This window comes from Uloborus diversus, chromosome 2, assembly GCF_026930045.1.
Source record: "Uloborus diversus isolate 005 chromosome 2, Udiv.v.3.1, whole genome shotgun sequence".
Lineage (NCBI taxonomy): Eukaryota > Metazoa > Arthropoda > Arachnida > Araneae > Uloboridae > Uloborus > Uloborus diversus.
The window spans coordinates 18,338,761-18,362,519 of record NC_072732.1 but is presented as its reverse complement, the minus strand read 5'-3'; the positions used below and the strand labels follow the sequence as shown (position 1 = coordinate 18,362,519).

Sequence of the window (23,759 nt, the reverse complement as noted above, 5' to 3'; positions counted from 1 at the left end):
CCGCTTTTTCATTCAAGCTCCACCAGAGAGCTGTGTGTCCAATATTCCCAAATCGGTAGTTATATAAAATCCCACCATTAACTTTCAACCCTTTATTACGCACTAGTGGTACCCGCACGGCTTTGCCCGTAAAAGAAAAATTAAAAGGTCTCTTGGTTCACCTGTATATTTACGAATAATGTATGGTGAATTTTCTCGCCAATTGGCTTGTACCCATGTTACGGTTCCACGTTATGATAATTTCGTATCTCGCCAATTGGCTTGTGCCCATGTTACGGTTCCACGTTATGATAATTTCGTAATTTACTCGTCCATCTTATGATAGTTTTGTTCTTAAAATTGGAATAGAAAAGGAACCACATCGAATTTTCGAAAAATCGCTTCGAGGTGCACACCCCCATGCTTTAAACTAACTTTGTGCCAAATTTCATGAAAATCGGCCGAACGGGCTAGGCGCTATGCACGTCACAGAGATCCAGACATCCAGACATCCTATAGACATTCAGAGATCCTCCGGACAGAGAGACTTTCAGCTTTATTATCTTTACTAATAATAAAGCTGAAAGTCTCTCTGTCCGGAGGATGACTGCAGGATGTCTGTGACGCGCATAGCGCCTAAACCGTTCGGCTGATTTTCATGAAATTTGGCACAAAGTTAGTTTGTAGCATGGGGGTGTGCACCTCGAAGCGATTTTTCGAAAATTCGATTTTGTTCTTTTTATATTCTAATTTTAAGAAACTTTTTCCGAGCAAATGATCACAACGTGGAATAGTAAATTACGAAATCATCATAACGTGGAACCGTTATGAGCCATGGGCGAGCCATTTAGCATAACCAATTGGCGAGAAATTCATCCTCTATTATTTGTTAATATACAGGCGAACCAATGACCTTTTAATTTTTCTACTACGGGCAAAGCCGTGCGGGTGCCACTAGTTAGTAATAAAGAAGATAATATTTTTAACGTAATAAAAGAGCAAACCTATCTAGCGAATTAACTATTGGTTTTATCTATGATTTCGTATTAACCGTAGTAAAGTTCAACCATGCTTTTAATTTCATTCTCAAAAAAGAAAAGTTCCAGTCGCTATAATTATGACCCAAAGAACCACTTGTTGACGTATCCTTCGCGTGAATAAGTGCGAGTCAAGAGACACAAATGTGGGTCAACAGGTGTCGATCACGCAATGATGCGCCGGAAGGCTCCTCACGCTATCAGCGGTCAACTCTTCTTTTTCTAGAAACCTCGATTTACCCCGATTGTCCGGCACTTACCCTCGATGAGACGGACGACTGGAGAAGCATCTTCATTAAAAGCCGGCCGTCGTGTTCGTGCTTGTTAAATCGATTGCCGCATGTTTTTATTTTGTCGATGATCCATAGCGATTGGCTTTACTTTTCATGTACATTATATTACAGTTTTTGCTATTTCCAATGACAACTACAGAAACATGAATGCAATGAGAGATTCTTTTAGGGTGACATTGATCCATAATTTCTCTATTTTTAACTGTCTCACTCATATTTTAAGAGTATTATATAGTTATACAAAACTAAGAAATGATAGCTATAAGATACATTTAAAATGAATTATTAGCATGAGTCAAAGTGATTCTGCTCTTAGAGTAACTTCGAGCCATGTTAGATATGGGATGTAAAACAAATTATTAAATTAAAATAACTTTTAACCAGAAAAACAAAGTTCTGAAATGTTTAAAAATTTTATTTCATGACATCACAAGATTTATAAAGAAAAATCACTTTAATATATCGCTCGCTTTAAAAAAAAAGTGCTACAATACGAAAATTTTAATTTTCTTCTTCTTTTTTTGAGCAATCACGATTGCTTATTGCTTTCATTTGATTGCTTTGATGTGCTATCATTTTATTTTCCCCGCCAGCACCCTCTGCAGCATCACCGTCGACCGGCTCCTCACGATGCTGCTCCTCTAGCGAAAACCGCCTCCAAGTTTCGTCAATATTCTACACTTACACGCACGTACACACACAAACACATACATACTCCTACACACACAAACACCTACATACACAAACACCTACACACACAAACACCTACACACACAAACACCTACACACACAAACACATACACACACTCAAACACATACACACACGCATACATGCAGACACCTACACATACACACACCTACACACAACTACCCACACACCCATACCTGCACACAGACACAAACACACATGCCTACACACAAATACACATACCCCTACACACAAACACACATACCCCCACACACATAAACACGCACGCCTACATACACACACACACACTCGTGATTGCAAAAAACATAATTTGAATTCAAGAGGTCAAAATTCAAATTATTATTATATTTTTTTTCGCTTAAAGGGCTTTAAATAACGTTATCTTCTTTGGAAAATAATGACAGATTTTTTGTTCGAATATTAACCACTGGAGAGCACAGCAAACTTACCTTTCTTACAGCAAATTTCCTGAAGAGTTAAACTTCAAACGCTTTTCCTGTAAAATTTTATTTCTTCGTATTGTGACTTTAATCATCCATATGAGCGATGCTTAGTACAACTTCGAATCAGAAAAATAAAATTTATAATCGTTTTAAAAATCCCCATTTTCTTAATTTAATTTAATTTTATTTTATTTTATTTTTATTGTATTTATTATTTTTTTTTTTCATATGGCAGCACAACATTTAAATCATTGGTTCTATAGAATAGAACTGAGGTTCTTAATGTAACTCGCTGTAAGTGGTGCGAATTGGAAATCATTATTTTTTTCTCGTTATTCTTAATTTATTTCGTGTTTTAAATATGTGTATGCTACGTAGTAATTTATTTCATCAGATTTAAATTTTATGTATTGCTAAATTTGAAAATAATAGGTTAGTAAATAAAAAAGTTGATTAATCTTTTAACTGTGTTTTAAAAGTTGAAAAAAAAAAAAAAAGACAGCTGCTCAGAAATCTCATATTACGGCCTGCACAAAATCAGTTAAGACCTCGAGTGAACTTTTGTCAGATATTGCCGTGTGTGAAAAATATTTTTAGAAAATTCATTGCTTTTCAAAGCATCGATGGGTTTTTTGAGCAATCACGATTGATTATTGTTCTCACTTGACTGTTTTGAATTCCTATGATTTTATTTTCCCACCAGCACCCTCTGCCAGCACCACCGCCGCGTCGACCGACCTCACGATGCTGCTCTTCTTGCGAAAACCGTCTCCAGGTTGCGTCCATATCCTACGCACACACGCATACACACACATACACACACTCATGCCTGTGCACAGACACAAACACACTCCTACACACACACACAAACACATATGCCTACATACACACACACACGAACGCCTACACACACACGCGCGCGTACACACACAGCACTGCATACACAACACGCACACACATGCATACATACACACACACACACACGCACCCACATGCGTACATACACACACACACGCACCCACATGCATACATACACACATGCACCCACACGCATGCGCCTACACAAACACACACGCGCATTCATACACACACAGGCTCGTGGTTGCGGAAAACATAATTTAATTCAACGTGCCAAACATTCAAATTATTATTTTTTCTTTTTTCGTATTGCATTTTTGTTGATGACTTAATTTATACAAAATCGACTGTGAGCGGTAAAGCTATTATAGAACGCTTCTGACTAGTAACCAGGATTAATCGATTTCTCTGTTCGAACATACCCATTGACGTCGCATCTCTCTTCTGAACATTTAAAAAATATATTTTTCTCTGTTTCTGTCTGCTCACAAATCTGTGCTGTGTGCTCATCCCGTTCGATCGTCTTCCCACAGGACCACATCGCCGAGGTGCTAAACAAGTGGGATCAGATCGACGACGAGATCTGGGCCAAGATCATCTGCATGGAACGGAACAGGAGGGTGGCCAAGGCCTACGCCCGCACACCCGTCCTCACGGTCAACGGATCTGCGGATGGATTCGACGGATACAAGTGAGTGCACCACTTTCTTTTGCAGCCCCTCGCCAGAGCTAAAATCCCTCAAAGGGGGAGGGGATGAGAGTCCAAATGAAAGAAGCCAACTCTGCTACTTGAAAATAAAAATAAAAACAGTCGGTTTTTTTTTTTCCACACAGACATACACATGAAATTAGTTAAGATGACCAGAAACCATATTTTAAATAGTGTATAGAATAGTAGCTAGAGTTATTCAATATTGCAATTTTTTCACCTTAACGGCCCAATTTTGGACTCTCTTTTGTATCAATGTTTAGGAAAGAATGGCCGTTCGGAATGCCGGAACATATTCGAAATTTGAATCCAAAAAACGCATTTCTGATTGTAGGATGTTACTAGAAGGTTCAAGACTTGGAACTGCTCAAGAAATTTTTTAGAGTTACGTAAATTTTTTTCATGGGAATTTAGTTTTGAACTTCAAGGGGATGGTTTTTTTCTCGCAAAGCATTCTAAACTGGAAATGTGAGATTGATATCGACAACATCGATGTTTTTATCGATGTAATGGCCGTACCCGATGACCACCCTCTTTCCTGCACCTCTGCCTCCTGACGAATGACACAGTTGGGTGACGATTTTCTACTGTAGAGCTATTCAATCTTTGTAATCCTGTTAAAAATATTTCCTTTCTTGCACATTGCAACTTGGATGACTCAAACGTCTCTGATACTATATCGCGCATGTTTGAAGATTTCTCTTGGTCCCTTGAGTTTTCTGTGATAGTGGTCCTCAACCTTTTCACTGCTGAGGACCACTTGGTACCCTTCTGAATCCTAATCGGACCAAATACGATAGAAATAAATTCTTGCAACAATTATACAGGGTGTCCAGCAAAGGACTCCCTGGTTTAAAAATTAAATATCTCGAAAACAAAGGACGATATTGGAATAAAATAAACGGTATGTTTATTGTGAAACCCATGAAAATCATGTACAGGAAATTGGAAATTAGTTTAAAAAATTGCCAACAGGTGGCGCTGTACGCTGTTATTGCAATATAAGTCTCCATAAATAGTGCTGCGAAGAGGTGGACGACAATTTCTTGAGTATATGTAAGCATATATGAGAGGCTAAACTGCTGCTGAAACAACTAACCTTTTCGCAGCACTATTTATGGAGACTTCTATTGCAATTACAATGTGAAGCGCCACCTGTTGGCAATTTTTAAAACTAATTTAAAAGTTCCTGTATATGATTTTATGGGTTTCACAATAAACATACCGTTTATTTTATCCCACTATCGTCCCTTGTTTTCGAGATATTTAATTTTGAAACCAGGGAGTCCTTTGTTGGACACCCTGTATTACGTGAAATGAGATGAATTAAAAAGTTTTTTTAATAAATTAAATTACATCTATAGTTGGGGCAAGCATAACCTGGCAGCATTATGAAGGCTACGCAGATCAAAATTATAGCATTACACCGCTGCCAGGTTAGGTCTTCTCCAACTGTAGGAAAATGATTAAATTTCACGAGCGGTGGCAGACCATATGAAAATTGCCTTGTGGCAATTTGTGACTAGTGGTCCGCAAACCATGGGTTGAGAATCACTGTTCTATTATATCAATCTTATTTCTTATATTAATTTCGGATGATTAAAACCTTTCTGGTGACCACAAAGCTTACAATTTTTCAAGTTGGACTTCACTTTGCTTAATTGAATTAAAGCTGGCCGTAAAGTTTTAGTTAGGTCTCCGTTAGAAAGGAAAAAAAAGAGATTTCCTAAATAATTTAGTCAAGTTTGGTGGAGGTCGATGGCCAACGTAAAGTTATTTCAGGGAGCTGATTGGGGCCGATACGAAGGAAGGTTCGTATCCGCCCCAAGGAGTCATGAACCCCGAGGTCTGCCGGGGTTCATGACTCCTCCCCCTCTAAACAGTCGATAACATTATCCGTCCGTCCCACATTGATTTCAAACACTTAATGACTAAAGTTTAAACGTTTTCATCTATCTTTTCAATTCATTAATCATTTTTAAAAATATATACTTGTAACACTACATTATTTTTTTGCTCATGAAATTAATTAGTAATATTTATCCCCTATTATGTGCCTTATTCCTGGCCGATTTGGTGCTTTTATCCCAAGTTTAGAAATTTCTCGTACCCAAAACCGTAGGTTCGTTCATAGGAGGGTGGAGGGTCATTTTTCAGCATGACCCATATTCATATTAAAATGAATGCTAACTTCGAAGTTCTGATTAAAACAATCTATTTTTTGCAACAAAAATGGGCTCAGTCAGATTGCTCAAATCAGCCTTTAATACCACATTTAATTGCTTTCAGACTATTTGAACAGAAAATATTTACAAAGGGACTACCATTATTTTTTGACATGCTAGTTTACAGGTGGAGATTCGAAAAGCAACGAAAACAAATATTAACCCATTGCGGTACGGTGGCTCCGTTTGAGCCCAACATTTCATTATTATTTTTTTTCCTAGCAAATTGTTGCACTGTGACAGTTGACTGAATAAAATACAAGAAATTGTAGACCTCAAACGAGAGAGAGAGAGAAGTCATCGTGCATTAAAGGGTTAATGTGTTTCAATGAGAAAAGAACTATAGGGTAATGGCAGTAGTAACAGACAAGGGTCCAGCAACAGACAGTCGTAAGTTTGGATTTAAATAATAAGAATTTTAGGCGGGAAAAACTGGTGTTGCTGCGACCCATGAATGCGGTGCAACCATCTAGTGTTATTAGAGTGAGTTTCATGAGCCAGTCAGTACTTACAAGGCAGTGGTGGAAGGTTATACCACGTGGTCTGCCGGTGTTTCATGTTCATTTGAATTTAATAAGGTTTTAGATCTAAAAATAAAGAACATTTTTTTTTCAAAAGTTCTTTATTTTTAGTGTTTATACTTATATATTAAGTGTTTAATATATAAGATTTGTAATTATTAGAGTCTTAGATATTAAGTGTTTAAGTGTGAAACACTTAATAGTCATTAAGTGTTTGAAATCAATGTGGGACAGACGCATAATGTTATCGACTGTTTAGAGGGTTGAGTGGTCATGAACCCTACGAACCTTCCTTCGTATCCGCCCCGATCAGCCCCCTCAAATAACTTTACGTTGGCCATCGACCTCCACCAAACCTGACTAAATTATTTGGGAAATCTCTTTTTTTGAAAAGAAAAGGGAAGTTATGTCCATTACTCAGCCTTTCTTCATCCTATCTGTTACAGGGTACCATCAGAATTGTCGGTGTCTGTTACTGAGGTTCGAATCTTTTTTTCGAAATTGAGCAAATAAAAATAGAATTGAATAATTCAGAGGATCCAGAAGCAGCCAAACTTTGGATGAGATGTAGTTGTGTGAGAGAAAAATAGTTTTAAAAGTCTGAATACATTAAAAGGGTCGGAAAATTGAATCATCCTGAGAGCAATGTCTTGAGCATGTCTGTTACTGGTGCCGTTACCCTAACTCTTTTGATGCCCCTTTCTGCTTTTCCATGCATCTTGTTACCCTTTTTATGTGGCTCTATTGATGCACCATTTTGCTTTTTTGATGCTTCGCACTGGACTTCTAGTCTGCTTTGTTGCTTTTTTGATTTACCCTGGTATTTGTTATGCTACGTAGAGGGGATATTTTTGAGGAATGGAACAGATGAAAGAAATGCAAAACTACATTTATGTCTGAATAACATATTAGATTGTAACGAAGGTCTACCAGATGTTTCAAATTATTCCAGCCTCTCACAAATCAAAAGATAAATATCGCCATTTGTTCGTGATCACTAAATATTGCTTACGCCATTCGATGAAGTAGCGGATGAATCTGATGGATAACCGTAATTATCGAAACTCATGTCAGCAAGTTGTTGCGCTTCGTAAACTGAACACCAGTTTGCCTTGCTAGATAAAATTCCTCAAGAAGAAAAAAATGGAACCAGTCTAACTGTACGTTTGTCGCAGAAACGTTGTCACCCAAGTCCTTGACTTTTTTTCTTTCACTCCTAATTCTTGTCGAAGGAAATTAGCATCTTCATTGGTCCTATTTAGATTGAATCATCTCTTCGTGATAATTGCTTTGTGATGCACGTATCCACGCCCTATTTTTGGTGAAAGTGGCTTGATATCCTGAATCATTTGCATCTACTGTAATACTTTCAAAACCAAAATGAAAGGCAAATTGACAACAATTACCATGACATTTTGTTTATTCATTGAAACTCCGTTGTAACGTTGTCATCAAGGTCCCAGAACATTTATGACGCTATAGTTAAGTGATGGGATCACAGATAATCGTCATTTCTGTTTTATATGAGAATGATGGAATTTTTATTTATATATTTATTTATTTTTATTTATTTATTTATTTATTCATTTATTTATTTATCTATTTTTGACGTCATAACAGAGTCTAAATAAACAATGTCACTGTAACCATGTTCAACTGTGATGTTTTTTAGACAAATGCTGTATTCCGATTAAAACTACTTGCTTCGAGCTTAAACGGCTGAAGTAACTCGATTTTTAGCCTAGTTTCTCGTAATGGAAACTTATATATAAAAAGTTCAAAAATAGTACGGAATGATTAAAATGAAAAAGGTGGTGGTAAATGTAAAAGAATAAATATGTCTCAATTTCGTCAAAAGAAAAATGTAATGCCCTCAAATATAAAAATAGAATTTAAAAAATAATAAAAAATTGTAAACGTATATCGCATTTTTGAGCAAACACGAATTGCTTATTGTTCTCATTTGACCTTTGAATGACGTTCCTATGATTTTATTCCCCCCCCCCCCCCCGCTTCCTCTGCAGCACCACCATCGATCGGTCCCTCTCGATGCTGCTCCTCTAGCGAAAACTGTCTCCAAGTTGCGTCTATATCCTACACACACACACGTTTACATACACACACATGCATGCCTACACACTCGCATACGCTCGTGTAGGCGCCCGCTCATACACACACACACACGCATACGCCTAGCCTACACGAAGACACACACGCTTCATACACACACACGCTCGTGATTGCGAAAAACTTAATTTGAATTTAAAATGCCAAAAATTCAAATTTTCTTTTAGTTTTTTTCTTTTTATTTATTTATTTATTTTTCGGTAGTTCAAAACTTTTTCGTTCGTTTGTTAAAATAATTACTAGGGCATCTGCATTTTATTTCTTATATGTTTTTATTTAAAGAGTTCTTTATGAGAGCTGTAGGCAGTTCGTGAGGCGAAAGACCTGAGAAAAAAAAAATTATTTAAAATCCCTTAAAATCATTTTCTTTACAACATAATAACTTAGAACCATTTTTTAAATATTTTTCACAAATTCTTTTTTCTCAATATTGACGCTTGGCTTTTTTTACCAATGGCTGCAATTCTATTGTTTGCAAAACTAAATTAAATGCAATCCATTTTACGGCTCAAAACCATAGCCACATTAAAAAAAAAAAATCTAACCAGCTCCGTTCACCTCAAGGACAAGTATCCTACCACTGCACCACCTACATACCCATGAGGGGTTTTTTTTTTTTTTTTTGAGCAATCACGATTGCTTATTGCTTTCATTTGACTGTTTTTGATGTCCCATCATTTTTCCCACCGCCACCCTCCACAGCATCACCGTCGACCCGGTCCTCACGATGCTGCACCTCTAGCGAAAACCGTCTCCAGGTTTCGTCAATATCCTACACTTACACGCATACATACACGCACCTACACACATATACATATATACACCTACACACATACAGAAACACATACACACACAAACACATACACACACAAACACATACACACACTCACATACACACAACTACCCACACACTCATGCCTGCACACAGACACAAACACATATGCCTACACACACATACACATACCCCCACACACACATACACACAACTACCCACACACTCATGCCTGCACACAGACACAAACACACATACCTACACACACACACACATACCCTCCACACACAAACACACACGCTTACATATACACACACACTCGTGATTGCGAAAAACATAATTTGAATTCAAGATGACAAAATTCAAATTAATTTTTTTTTGAGCAATCACGATTGCTTATTGTTCTCATTTGACCGTCTTTGATGTTCCGTGCCTTTTTCAACCACCACCGCCACCCGCAGGCGCGGCTCCGTCCTCCGGTAGCCGCTCCTGGTCGGTGGCGTCCATGTCCTAGACACACGCACGCTCATACACATACGCACTCGCCAACGTGCATACACACAGGTCTACACACACACAAAAGTCTACACATACACAACTAATACACACGTCTCCGTTCAACAGGAGGGTAGACTTGGAGGGACAAGAGCCGTGTCTAGAAACAAGTGAGTAGAGTAGCAACCAATGAGTAGGGTCCTGTCGCAACTCGTGATTGCGAAAAAAATAATTTGAATTCAAAATTTAAGAATTCAAATTAATTTTTTTTAATTTTACTTTTTATTTTTTTTTATTTTATTTATTTATTTATTTATTTATTTATTTATTTATTTTTTTTTTTTTTGTGAATGAGAGAGAGAGAGAGCTGTTTAACTTTGCTTTCGCATTGCAAACATTTTTCAGTGTTACGAAGCAGCAGTTAAAAAAATTCCTCACGATTATAAATGAGTAGACCTACGCGTTTCCTCCAATTTCAAAGGAGCACTAAATAAATCTCTGAATAAACAAGGAGTACAAAGCAAAATAATGATATATAAATAAAAAAAATCTATAGTAAATAAATAAATAAATAAATGAGTAGAATTTTGAATACTCGTTAACGCATAAGATAAATTAATCTTTCTCATAGCATTAATAACGCTTGTCGAATGTTATCGAATCCGATCCCATGTTTGTCGAGGAAACACACGTAATGTTTAAACATAATAGTTGATACAATGTTAGTGAAAATTTTAAAACATTTTTAAACGAGGTGTGAATGAAACGCCCTAGGAGAATATTTTTTTCAAATGTTCATAGCCAAAACAAGCTGTGAATGCCAGAGCTGCGGATGTAAAATGTTCGACACCAACCCCGATTCCTAGTGTTTTAAAGTCTTTGACTCCGATGCCTTTATCCCAAAATCGATCCAACTCCGACTCCGCAGCCATGGCAGGAGTTCCAGACTCGGAAGGAAAATGATCGGATCCGACTCCGACTCCTGGAATTTTAGAGCTCACTCCGACTCCTGGGATTTTAGAGCCTCTGACTCTGACTCCTGGGATTTTAAAGATTCCGACTCCGATGCCTTTACACGACTCCGATTCCGCGGTCATGGCGGGAGATTAAGATTCGGAGGGAAAATGATCGGATCCGATTCCGACTTTTAGAATTTTAGAGCCTCTGATTCCTGGAACTTTAAAGATTCCGACTCCGATGCCTTGAAGCAAAAATCGGTCCGACTCCGATTCCACGGTCATGGTAGGAGCTTAAGACTCGAAGGGGAAATGATCTACTCCAACTCCGACTCCTGAAATTTTAAAACTTCCGCCTCCGACTCATTTTACCTCAAAATTGGTCCGACTCCGACTCTGCAACCCTTCAGAAAACAACCTATTTCTCAAAAAATACTCTCCTTACAAATGAATTTGGAAGCAAGAAAATTTCGTGCGGTAGCCATTTTCTTTAAGCATCAGCAGATCAGTTGTTCCATCAAGGAGTCGCTGTTCACGAAGCGGAGAACTGTAAACACTCGCCTGTGACAGACAACACACACACGCATTGGCGGGATCGCTATCTCAGTTTTCCGTGTAATCTGTCATTCTTTTCTACACATTGTCTCAACGTAGCAAGATAGATTTATTTACATCTAGCGTGTAACACGGCATCGGAAAATGAAGACTTGAAGTTGAGTAAACCTCCTTTAAATGGGGAAGTTTTCGAACTTTATTTGGGTTTATATTTAATAAAATGGCAGTAGGCAAATCATTCTTTTTTAAAAGGCTGTTCTTTTTGCTGCCATACTCGAGCAGAGTAAGGATAACGCAAATCAACCAAATAAAAAAAAAATTAAAAATTAATTTGAATTTTGTCACCTGGAATTCAAATTATGTTTTTCGCAATCACGAGTGTGTGTATGTGTATGTAGGCATGTGTGTTTGTGTCTGTGTGCAGGTATGAGTCTGTGGGTAGTTGTGTGTATGAGTGTTTGTGTTAAGGGGGAATGTGTGTGTGTGTGTAGGCATATGTGTTTGTGTCTGTGTGCAGGCATGAGTGTGTGGGTAGTTGTGTGTAGGTGTGTGTGTATGTGTAGGTGTCTGTGTGCAGGTATGAGTGTGTGGGTAGTTGTGTGTATGAGTGTTTGTGTTAGGGGGGAATGTGTATGTGTGTGTAGGCATATGTGTTTGTGTCTGTGTGCAGGCATGAGTGTGTGGGTAGTTGTGTGTAGGTGTGTGTGTATGTGTAGGTGTCTGTATGTGTTTGTGTATGTGTGTACGTGCATGCATGTGTTTGTGTGTGTGTGTACGTGCGTGTAAGTGTAGGATATTGACGCAACCTGGAGACGGTTTTCGCTAGAGGAACAGCATCGTTAGGAGCCGGTCGACGGTGATGCTGCAGAGGGTGCTGGTGGGAAAATAAAATCATAGGACATCAAAACAGTCAAATGAAAGCAATAAGCAATCGTGATTGCTCAAAAAAAAAAGCATTAGACAAACAAGAAATTTCATTAAAATCTTCTGTGCAAAATATTTGTCCATATTACAAGATTTTTTAAAACTTAGATGAGAAGACACTAGAGAGCAGATGTCCTGCGATAGTTCGGCTAGTACTGATATATTTTTTAGTTTTTAAGTTGAGGCATTATAAATCAAATTATCTTCTCACTTCATTATAAAGCATTTATTTCCTCGTCAAGTCTCGTAATCGTGCCATTTAACGACAATGCCAGTGCTTATTTTAGGAGAGATATTATGGCTTTAAAGAATATTAATTTTTTTTTCATTTTGAATAATGACGCGAAATGCATTTTGTGTTGCTACAAAAAAATCCAAAATTGATGCAAATATATAACTTCTGCTACAAAAAGCGCGTGGTTGATACAAAAGTAAAATTTCTCCACTGCAAAAGCGAACTGATGCAAAACTGGTATTTTTACTGCTACAAAAGTAGGTTTTTGATTTTCTATACTTGTGTTTCTCAGAGAGGGAGAAAAACACATATGAGGCAGTGAGAAGCAAAGGGATGTAGAGACCCTAAATACGGAGAGATTGGACAACTACAGAGCGGCGGCCATCTTATGTCCAAAGATGCTCACTGCCCGTAGACCGTAATGCAACTTCTGTCTCAAATATCACTGTACATTGTATCGAAAAAATTAGAGGCTAGTTTTGATATTAATGAAATGAAATGTGCAGATCATAAATATATCTGTGTTTTCTATCTTTATAAACAAATTTTTTAGAAAAAATTTTTTCTTTGTAAGCGCTATGACGATACGAAACGATTGGCGACGGATTTCCAGACTTTGAACTCACTTAGTTAAATGAAAATACAAGGAGACAAAAAAAATAAGTCTCTACTTAAAAGATTTAATGTCCTATATACCGTGGGAAAGCTAAAAAATCACACAGCGCAGCATTTCGACCTGACAACACTTGGACTAAACATGGCGGATAGCGGCGCGCCGTTGTCCAATCTCTCCGTACATAGGATCTCTAACGGGATGTAAGTGGATTTAAAGTTTCGAGTAAAACGCATTTAAAGCTCAAATCCTCGGTAGGCTTTCCTTGAATCTTTTTTCTAAACCATGCTGCATAGGAGCTACTCACCAGAGCTACTATTACCATCTCTTGCCCTAAAACAGAGGAGAGGTTCTCCTAGTATTTGTACTAATTATCTCCAAATTTTAATTTTTCAGCCCTTACAGCCCTTTGCTTCTCACTGCCTCATATGTCTTTGGGGAAAGCGATTGAAAGATTTGAAATTTTGTTGTCTTTTTACTATTTAATCTCCAATTAACTTCAGAGTTAAACAAAGAGAGATTAATTTAATTTTCAAATTTTTCTTACGAAAATTTGCGCACCTTAATTGCAGAGGTCATACACAGGGGCGTACACTGGGGAGGGAAAAGGGACACCTGTTAGCCTGGGCCCAAGCTTGAAGTTGGCCCGAGATTTTAAAATAAGGGATGCAATGTATATAGGGACGTAGGGGTAAATAATATAGAGGGGACACGTAAAATTTATTAGTGACGGGATCCAAAATTTCTATGCGCGCCCCTGGTCATATACTAGATTTACAAATTCATTTTGAACGAACTGTTCAACACTTCTCCTAGCATAAAAGATCGTACTCAACCGAAACTTTGATTGAGATACCAGTTAAAGGGTTTTACACATTGGGTAACTTTTCCCTAAGTATTTTTAATCCAATTACCATATCAGTACTGGAAATCACAAATCAAATTCTGAGTGCTTCAGCCTTCAGCCCCTCTGCGGCGTTTCAACGAATCGTTATTTTAAAAAATATAAAAATGGGGAAAATATGAACTTTGCGACGGTTGCGTTATTGAAAGTTATTGCGAAAATGAGAAGTGAAAGGCGGTAAGAGGATTTTCTTGATCTTTCAATGAAAAAAGTATTAAGTTCAAACTCTACTAGGTACGTTTTCATTGAAATTCGTTTCTAAATCATGCTGCATGGTATAGCAGCACCTCCTCTTCAAATCTTCAATTTTTTCACTCACGCGCCTTTGCTTCAAAATGCTTCAGCTGTAGAACTTTTGCCACGATGAGCAAAGAATCGTTTGGTTGCGTTGTTGAAATATAGCATATATTGTTTGACAAGAACAATTAATAAAGAAAAAGAACAATTATAAATCAACTGTACGATACGCTAACTCATTTGTTGAGAACCTGATTTGAAGAGTTATTGAAACTAATTACCCAAACAATTTTTTGTGTTTGATTGCCACAGTGTGTATATAACTTGTTTTTTGTTGTTGTTTTTTGTTTTGTTGGAGTTTGCTTCTTTTTTGTCTTCCATGACTCTGCTCTAATTCTATTAAAGAAACTTACGTCATTCCCTCGCGAGCTCTCACGTTCATTTTCCCTTCCATTTACAAGTCGCTTGCATTAGCGTGCGGTAAAAAAAAAAAGAACAAAGTATAAAATTGCCTAATTGCGAATCTCGTATTCCCGCCATTTTCTCATAAGAATCTTTTTTTATGATCTACAAATGGCTACACCGGCACCAAATCTGGATCATTCTTCTGTGGCGAAGCTGATGCAATCTGCATAATTGTCTCGAATGGTCAGAAAAGAAACACGACGTTAGCAGGCCTGCCACCAGGTGGAATGAGGTTACTAATGCGAGCTCAGGTTTTATGAAATGCCGAATGGCAACGCGACAGACAATAACGACGGCGTTCCACTTTTACCGTTAGGCGTTTTTCTGCTTCTTTTCTCGAAAGGGAGCTAAGGAGGCACAACCCTTTGTGTTCTAAGGAAAACGATCTACGCAAAAATGGTGGACCTTCCTCTGGAAAAAGCGATTCGGGTCAAGTTTTTCCGTCTTGTGTTTCGCTAAATGGGTATAAATGGTGGAATGTCTAATCGCATTACGACACTCTTTTGTTTGGAAAGCTACGCGAAGCATTTGAGGCATTCTCGTTCTCGGAAGCTGACTGAAAAGGGTTGTTGCCAAATTAGGGGAATGTAATTTTGTAGTCCTATTTGGAGAAAATGCGAGTCTTTTGTTGCGACCTGATAATAGGTGTGTTAATAGAAGTTACTTTCACTTAAGTTCTTTCTTTGATCAACCTAGAGAGTTGTGAAAGGTCGTTGGAGCATTGTTGAACGAAAAGGTTTATTTATGACTAATTTTGACAGAAAAATCAAATACCTTCAACGGTATTTTGCTTTTAGTTTTTCCAATTGGGATTTTTTTTTTTTTTTTTAATCCTCGATGCTTTTTCTCAGAACTCAATTTTTAATTTAAAATACTAAGCAATATAGAGTCCTACACCGCCGGTGATTCTCAGACTCCAATTTTTCTCAGAATACAGGGGACTCTCTCTATCTGAACACTCCTTAAAGTGAACATCCCGATATTTTGGACACATTTTGATGTTCCCGGTGGAATTCCATAGGCTTAACACATTCTGACTTCTCTGTTTGCATAAGAATACACAACATATTAAAATTAGTCTTTTTTTATAAGAATTGTACCGATAACTGATTGCAATATTTTATGGTTGTTTATAACGTTAAACGTTTTAAACTAAAAAAGAAAAAAAGAAAGAAATGCAAGAATTTAGGTCCTACTGAGTTCGATCAGACATTGCGCTAGCCGTCAATCCAAAATTCGGCACCTCTTTAAGGTTTAGCTTAAGGCACAGCTTAATTGGCAAAGTACTGAACGTAGTCCAATACATATGCAAGCATTATCCAGTCTCTTTATAATGAATACCCCTATAATAGGATATGAACATTAAATTAATTTCATAAACAATGAAAAAAGCAGTAATTTCAAATATTCACTTACAAAAATTATTAATGAACTGAAAAGACTACCGAAATCGTTTACATTTTATTCATACAGTAGTTGAACACAATGTGGACGCATACTATTGTCGAATGCTTAAGATGGATCACGACCCCCATGAGCCTCCCCTTGTATTCAACCCTGCATCTACACTCAACAGTAAATCACAGAAATGCAAATTGTTCAACAAAGAATTAAAAATAAATATAATTAGAAGAACACTAATTGGACATTGGAGAAATACTATTAAAACACCGAGAAAGCACTTCTAGGGTCAGAGTGGAGACATGAGCCGTGAGCGTTATAACGTGGGTAAAAATGATTGGCCTTATGGACAAACTGCTGATCATTCAGCGCTGCAATATTGTTTGACTGTCCACATACTACATATTTCTAGGTGCGTTTATCCGATTCTTTATGGGCCACTGAGAAAATCTGCAAAGTGATGGAACAAATATGAAGGGCGTAGAGGGTTATTGCCTCGAACTGAGTGTTGCTACGAGGTTTATTCAATAATTAAAGAAGCAAACTGAACTGGAGAAAAAAACGTTTACTTTTACCCAGTGGCGGCTCGTGCCTTAAAAAAGTGAGGGGGCCAGATCATGGGTGCACTCGCAGCCTTCCCCCCCCCCCCGGGTTTTTGAAGAAAAAAAAAACTTTCTGAAGATAATTATTTGTGTTAAATAAATAAAATCAAATTCATTTTAAACACAGGAAAAGCTACAAAATACTTAATCTAATAAGTAAATCACGAACGATATTAATAACATTCAAGCTGTGTAAAATAAACAACATTCAGGCAGGGTAACGGATTCTTCGGTCTCGGAGAAATCTGCTGTAAATATTGAGGTTCAATGCGTTGGTGTTGAGGGAAAAACACACACACACACACACAGAAATAATCCGCGGCAGCGCATAAACCGCACCTCATTAATTTTACTTTTTTAACAGACAATCCGCGGATTATTCTACGCAGAAAAATACAGTACAATCCATTGTTTTAAATATCAAGCACGTACGCAAAAAAAAGGATAATAAATTTTTTTAACTGTATAAATTATTGTCTGGAAATAGTGAGGGGGCCGGGGCCCCTCTGACCCCTCCCAGGAGCCGCCACTCCTTCTACTAAATAATACTTTTCCATATAATCCCCATCAACATATATGCACCTGTGCCTCCGGGTTGTTTTCTTTTTTATACGGTTGGCAAATAACTCTTTGTCTTAGTGACGGAGTCTATTTCCCATAAGTTTCTTGACATCCTCGTTGTCCTGGAACTTCTCCCTACATAGGGCCTCCTTCAGAGGAACGAACAAACGAAAATCAGAAGATGATAAATTGGAACTACAAGGAGGATGAGATAGTACCTACTAGCCCAATTTTATCAATGATTTCACAGGTTAATTGAGCAACGTGAAGACGTGCGGTGTCTTGCTGGATTGTCAGAACTCTCCTCAGAGATCCACGACGTTTCTCTCTCGTGGATGGCTTCATCTTCTCCAAAAGCATATTTGAGTTATTGGCTGTTAACCGTACGCTACAATTTTAGTTTGAAGTCAGGAAGTTGGAGCCGTGGTAGCCCGATCGGTAGAGTGTCGGATTCGGGGCCGGAGGGTCCTGAGTTCGAACCTCGATGGTCGAAGATCATTAAAGGGGACTGGGCGACGTTAAATATGCTCGTGGTCTCAATGTCCTCCAAGTGAAACGATACCTCTGGGGGTGCTAGCACCAGGTAGCTATTAGCTCCTGGACTAGTTCTAAATTCTCATTAACTGTTCGATCCGGTGATGGTGCTGCCCTCTATCGGTATATAAAATAATGGAGGCAAGGCACTTAGTATGCAGTCCTCGACATAAATACAGTTGTAGTCAGTTGTGAATCGGAATCGGAAGTCAGGAAGTTGAATCTTCAATAGATCGGCCGGAACGACGTTCGTCAGACAGATACTAGACCACTTTTGAACTGTTCTACCCGCTTGCAAAAATTTACACGGTTCAGAAAACATTCACCATACACTTGGTCATTTTAGAGTATGCGTTAGCTGGTTTTTCACCTTCAATAATAAAAAAACGAATCACATAACGTTGTTCAATGTAGAATTTTCAAAAAGAACCGGCATCGTTTAACTTAGTTTTGAGATTATTATAAACATAGCAATGTTGATCAACCAGATGAATAGGGCTTTTCCATGTAATGTCAACTTAATATCCCAAATATATCAAACTTGTACTATCAACAGTCTTCCCCCATACCAATTTGTCTCTCTAATTATTGAATGACCCACGTATAAGCAACAAATTCTCTGTTATTAAACGAACGTCAGGGAAACTTAAGATGATCCAACCACGTAGAAGTAGTAAAACTGGAAACAGAATTTTATCTTATTTTATCTCTAAAATACCTGGACGACCGAGCCTCGCTCGGCTTTAAAAGAATTATTTTTTGTCAAATCGTGTTTTTTTAAGGTTCAATACTTTTCCAAATATACTTGAAAAGCTTCACGTTAACGAAATATTAAGCACTCGACCTTCTTATAACACTAACGTACCAAACAAAGAAGATTCTGAATGCAATTAAATCAACATTTTGCTTTAAACTATCTTTTACATTTGTTTCCACTATACAATTTTCTTGTCAGTAATTGAAATATTTTGACCTTAGTTTTGCTTGGGTGAAATCGATTTTTAACCGAATACCTTTCATACTATGATGCGTTTCACGATTTTATCCCAATCGAGATTTTCTTTTTGAATAAGTACTTTTAGTTTTTACGCCAGAAAATGCTACATACAGCATGATATCCATCAAAACAGATGATCCACAAAGCATTCCAACAAATGATAACAACTGACTTAACAAAACATAAACAATCTCAAGACATACGCTTCTTCGAAATAAAATTTAGATGCGTGATTTAAAAAACATGTTAAACTATTCGATGTGTAAAAAGAAAATAAATAAATAAAATAAAATAGGATGGTTAATCAATAGTTTCACTTAAAAAAGAAAAAAGCCTTACATCAACTTACGTAATGCTTTTGAATTTGTTTTCAGCCAAGTGTATTTGAAATTAGCCAAAGTGGCCAATATCAGCCAAGCCTGGCAACCCTAAGCAGGTATAAACTTTTAAAGCGAGAAGAGACAAATTTTCATTGTTATGGTTGCAAATCGTCTGCCTGATGCGTCAATTCACAGTTTACTTAAAGGCTTAACTTAATTAGACTTTATATTAAAAAACTGTTTTTTGTAAAAAAAAATCGCGTTTTTACAGAAAAAACACTGATGTAGATGAACTTAGAATGCAAAACTACAATTAAATCCAAAATTTCATCCAAATCGTTAGAGCCGTTTTCGAAATACGAAATATATATATACCCACAAGAATTGCTAGTTTAAAGATATAAGATAAGAAAGATTGGTCATTCTTTGTCATTTGATTGAATAATAATTTCAATCTTTTACTACACTACTAAAAATAAATATTTTTTTTTCGCATGTAGTCTTAACTGTTTTCCATGAGGCACTTATGTTTAGTTTTTACTTCATTTTTGTATTATAAGCTCAATTGATTTTCTTTTGCTTTAGGATCGGCTTGAATGGCTTCGAAAATCCAATGAGGGATCCCAAAACAGAAGAAGCAAAACGACACATAGGACACGTAAGTGAACTTTTCATTCTCTCACGCAAAATAGTGCCACCTATCAAGACCGTTTCCAAAAACTACTTTCTTGTAGAGTTCTCCTTCCCCCAATGACAGATTTACCATCGACGATACACCGGCTCAAATTGAATTAAACGAGCTGATGTGTGCATCACATGACTTCCTTTTACTCCAATTTAATGTCATTTCCCCATTATTGGCAATTTTAATGTGATTCAATTGTTTACTCTCTAAATATTACCAACAGTGGCCAAATTGAAAACAAATTTAAAATTAAAAAAAAAACCCGCGAAGTTGGCGATAAAACTTGGCGACCAAAAGATTGGCGATATATCGCCAAGTGCCCGGCAAATTATAACACCACTTGAGTTTACATCGAAATTAACAATGATTTCCCCCCAAAAAGGGGCAAAAGACCGCCTTAGGAACATCCGAATGCAACCAAAAGGGAAGGTGCACAACTAGGCCCCACTAGGAGTCAACGTATCAAATTTCAACTTTCTAGGACATACCGTTTTTGATTTATGCGAGATACATACACACATACACACATACGCACATACATACGTACATACGGACGTCACGAGAAAATTCATTGTAATTAACTCGGGGGTCGTCAAAATGGATATTTCGGGTGTCTGTACGTTCCTAGACATATATCCACGTGTAGTCGGGTTGAAAAATAAACTCAACATTCATTCGGGGGTGAGAAAAATGGAACTTTAGGCCGATTTTTGAGTGAAAATTTTTTTGCGAATACAATACTTCCTTTTTTGTAAAAGGAAGTAAAAAGGGCTAAAGGAAATCTTAAAATTATGGTATAGTTGACGATCGTTCAGAAGAGAATGTTTCCGCACCTAAGGTTGGCGTAAGCCTTTGACCAAGCTGGAGATTCACTCAAAATGAAAAGCTGTAATTAACATTTCTTGGGGACAACAAATGTGACATGCATTGTACCATAGTACTTTGTTTCTGATCAAACAAAAAATTTCAAACAAAAGTTTCATCCTAGTACTCTGTGGCGAATTAACTATGTTGCAATTTCGAGAGGTCCCCTCGGTATAAGGTCCTTGAAAGAGATTTAAAGTTGCACAAGAAGGTTTTTTGCGCTAAAAAAAAAAGCGCATTGCGAGGAGTCCCAAGCGGGTAAATCCGACATTGCTGGTACTGGATTGGTTTTCAAGTGTAAAAGCATATATCGGACGTATCTGGTTTGGTTAACTTCTGAGCATTTGAGTGCAGAAGACACAAGTTGTCTTATGTGGTACTAAAGCTTCGAAAACGTGTGATAACGGCGAAGCCACAGCGCAACATCTTAGTTGCGTTGGCTTAGAGAGAGGGGGGGGGGGGGTCTGCTGAAGATATCTACTTTGATATTGGAGGACAGGGATCGAACGAACTTATTGGTCTGGATCTGATTTAAATCAGAAGGATTAGTATAAAGAAGAGGAACTTTTTATGGCTAATGACAGAGAGCACTAGATTTTCTAATACTCCTCCATCCACCAAATTCACTACCACCTACTTCCTATTTAAATCCAAATTATCTAACCAATTATCATTAATTGCTGTATTTAAACATCCTATGTGGCTCTAAAATCGCTACATTTTCTGCTTGAAGATACTAGAAGCAAGTACAGTCGGACCTCCATATATCGAAGTAGCAAATTGCCGGAAAAAAATTCGATATATAGAAATTTCGATATATAGAAACAATCTTATTTTATCATAAAAATATCCTAAAACATTAAAATTAAAACTAATTTTCGTGCATGAAACCCAACTGCTAATTTAAACGAGCATCGGATTAAATGAAAGTTAATAATTAAAAATTTAACAGAAATTACATTTTTGCTCCTTCATACACCTTCATTCTTCGGAAATTCAACTTGAACCGCCACAATAGGGGATTTTCGTTTTAACAATGTAATCGAGAGAAAAGTGAAAAATCAATCTACTTAACTTGAATGATTTTTACTGAAGCTAAAAATACTAGGAATGATAATCAACAGACAAAAGGGATAACTTGAAACTGATTTTAGTGTTACTGGTTGCAACTAAGATTTGAAATAAACTTGAGGGAATGTAAAAACTCCAGAACGGAACAACGACCCTATCTACACACCCCTGAACCCCATATTCCTTATGAGTTTCGTAACAACCTTTAGTGACTATAGTTTTCTCCGCTAACCTTCATTTTTCATAAGACAAACAGTCTAAAGTGGAAAAAAACCTACGAATGTCTCGAAAAAAATTTCGATATATAGAGATTTTTTCGATATATAGAAACAATTTTTCTATGTAGTGAACATAGAAATTTGCTGGGATTTCGATATATAGAAAATTTCGATATGTGGAAGTTCGATATACGGAGGTCCGACTGTATATGTGTTATTTAAGTCGAAATGTTATAAGATATATCTTTTAAATTGGTTTGGCTTGCGCAAAAAGCCTAACGAAACTTCCTATTTCTTTCTTTCTTTTTTTTTTTTATTGAACTTCAAATGGCAAGCTGATGAATTTTATTGGCAATGTAATTCGTCGTTTTCGCATTACCTATTGTATATTTACAAATGTAAATATCATTCGCGATTTTATCATGTTCAAAGTAATTTGAGATTCAACAACGATAAAATTTCCCTTCCAAGTCCATTTTTACTGACAGGGATCAGTGACCATGCTGCAGCTCATTGCCTTTCTCCTGCCCACGCCCTTCTCTGAAACGACGAGTGAATATCTTGGCGCCACTCTTCTATCCACAAGGGTGGCCACTGCTTCCCACTCTTTTTGGGTATTCTGAGAAATATACTACAGTCGACGCTCATTATAACGACCACACATTATAAAGACCGTCCCATTATAACGACCAGTGGTAAAAGTCCCAACTTTGTTCCTATAAACTCTATGTTAATTTGCTTTCGTTATAACGACCGTTCTGTATTGTCTAATCCAATACAGCGACCTAATCAGCGGACGCTATTTCTTGTGTTCTTTCCAATAAAACAAATTTGTAGCATAAAATGACATTGATTATTGTTTACGAACATCTGCCTGAAGTTTTCAATGTCAAATCCAACTTTAAGGGGGGGGGGGTGACTACCGTTCACCACAGCTAGCACAGAAAAAATAATGGGAAGAAAAATCGAGAAATTTCCAGATTCCTAAGAAAAGGGAGTTGACAGATGTATTGGTAGTTTGGTGTTTAAATCTAGTGGTCTTAAAGATTTGGGGTTCTCGAGGGACTTTTAAGTGTTTCTTTGGAAAGCAAGAGAAACACAATTTATCACCTATATCTGAAACAGAAAATAATGTTTTTCAAAAATCACGTCTGCTAAAAAGGCAGACCTCTGTTTCGGGTTTTATCTTCAGAAATTGTTGTGGTAGTAGTAGTAGTAGCAGATTTGAAAGTGTGTAACATTTTCCTCCCTATATTTTCTACTTTAAAACTTGTTTACTATTCTGTCATAATATTTTGCACACAACTTTTCCAAAAATTCCTATGACAAAAAAAATTTGGGCATTTACTTGGGCGTGCATGATGACGGTGTACATTTTTTAAATTTATACCTCTTATAACGACCACTCGTTATAAAGACCTTTTTCTCTAGGACGGAGATGGTCGTTAT

General features: G+C 37.2%; 1 protein-coding gene across 1 annotated transcript in view; it reads left to right on the top strand.

Moving 5' to 3' along the window:
* The window catches only part of LOC129216889 (uncharacterized), a 214,810-nt gene that overhangs the window by 157,268 nt on the left and 33,783 nt on the right, over positions 1-23,759 (top strand). The window contains 2 exon segments of the mRNA XM_054851106.1: positions 3,853-4,010; positions 20,058-20,130. Coding sequence (XP_054707081.1) covers positions 3,853-4,010; positions 20,058-20,130 — 231 coding nt within the window.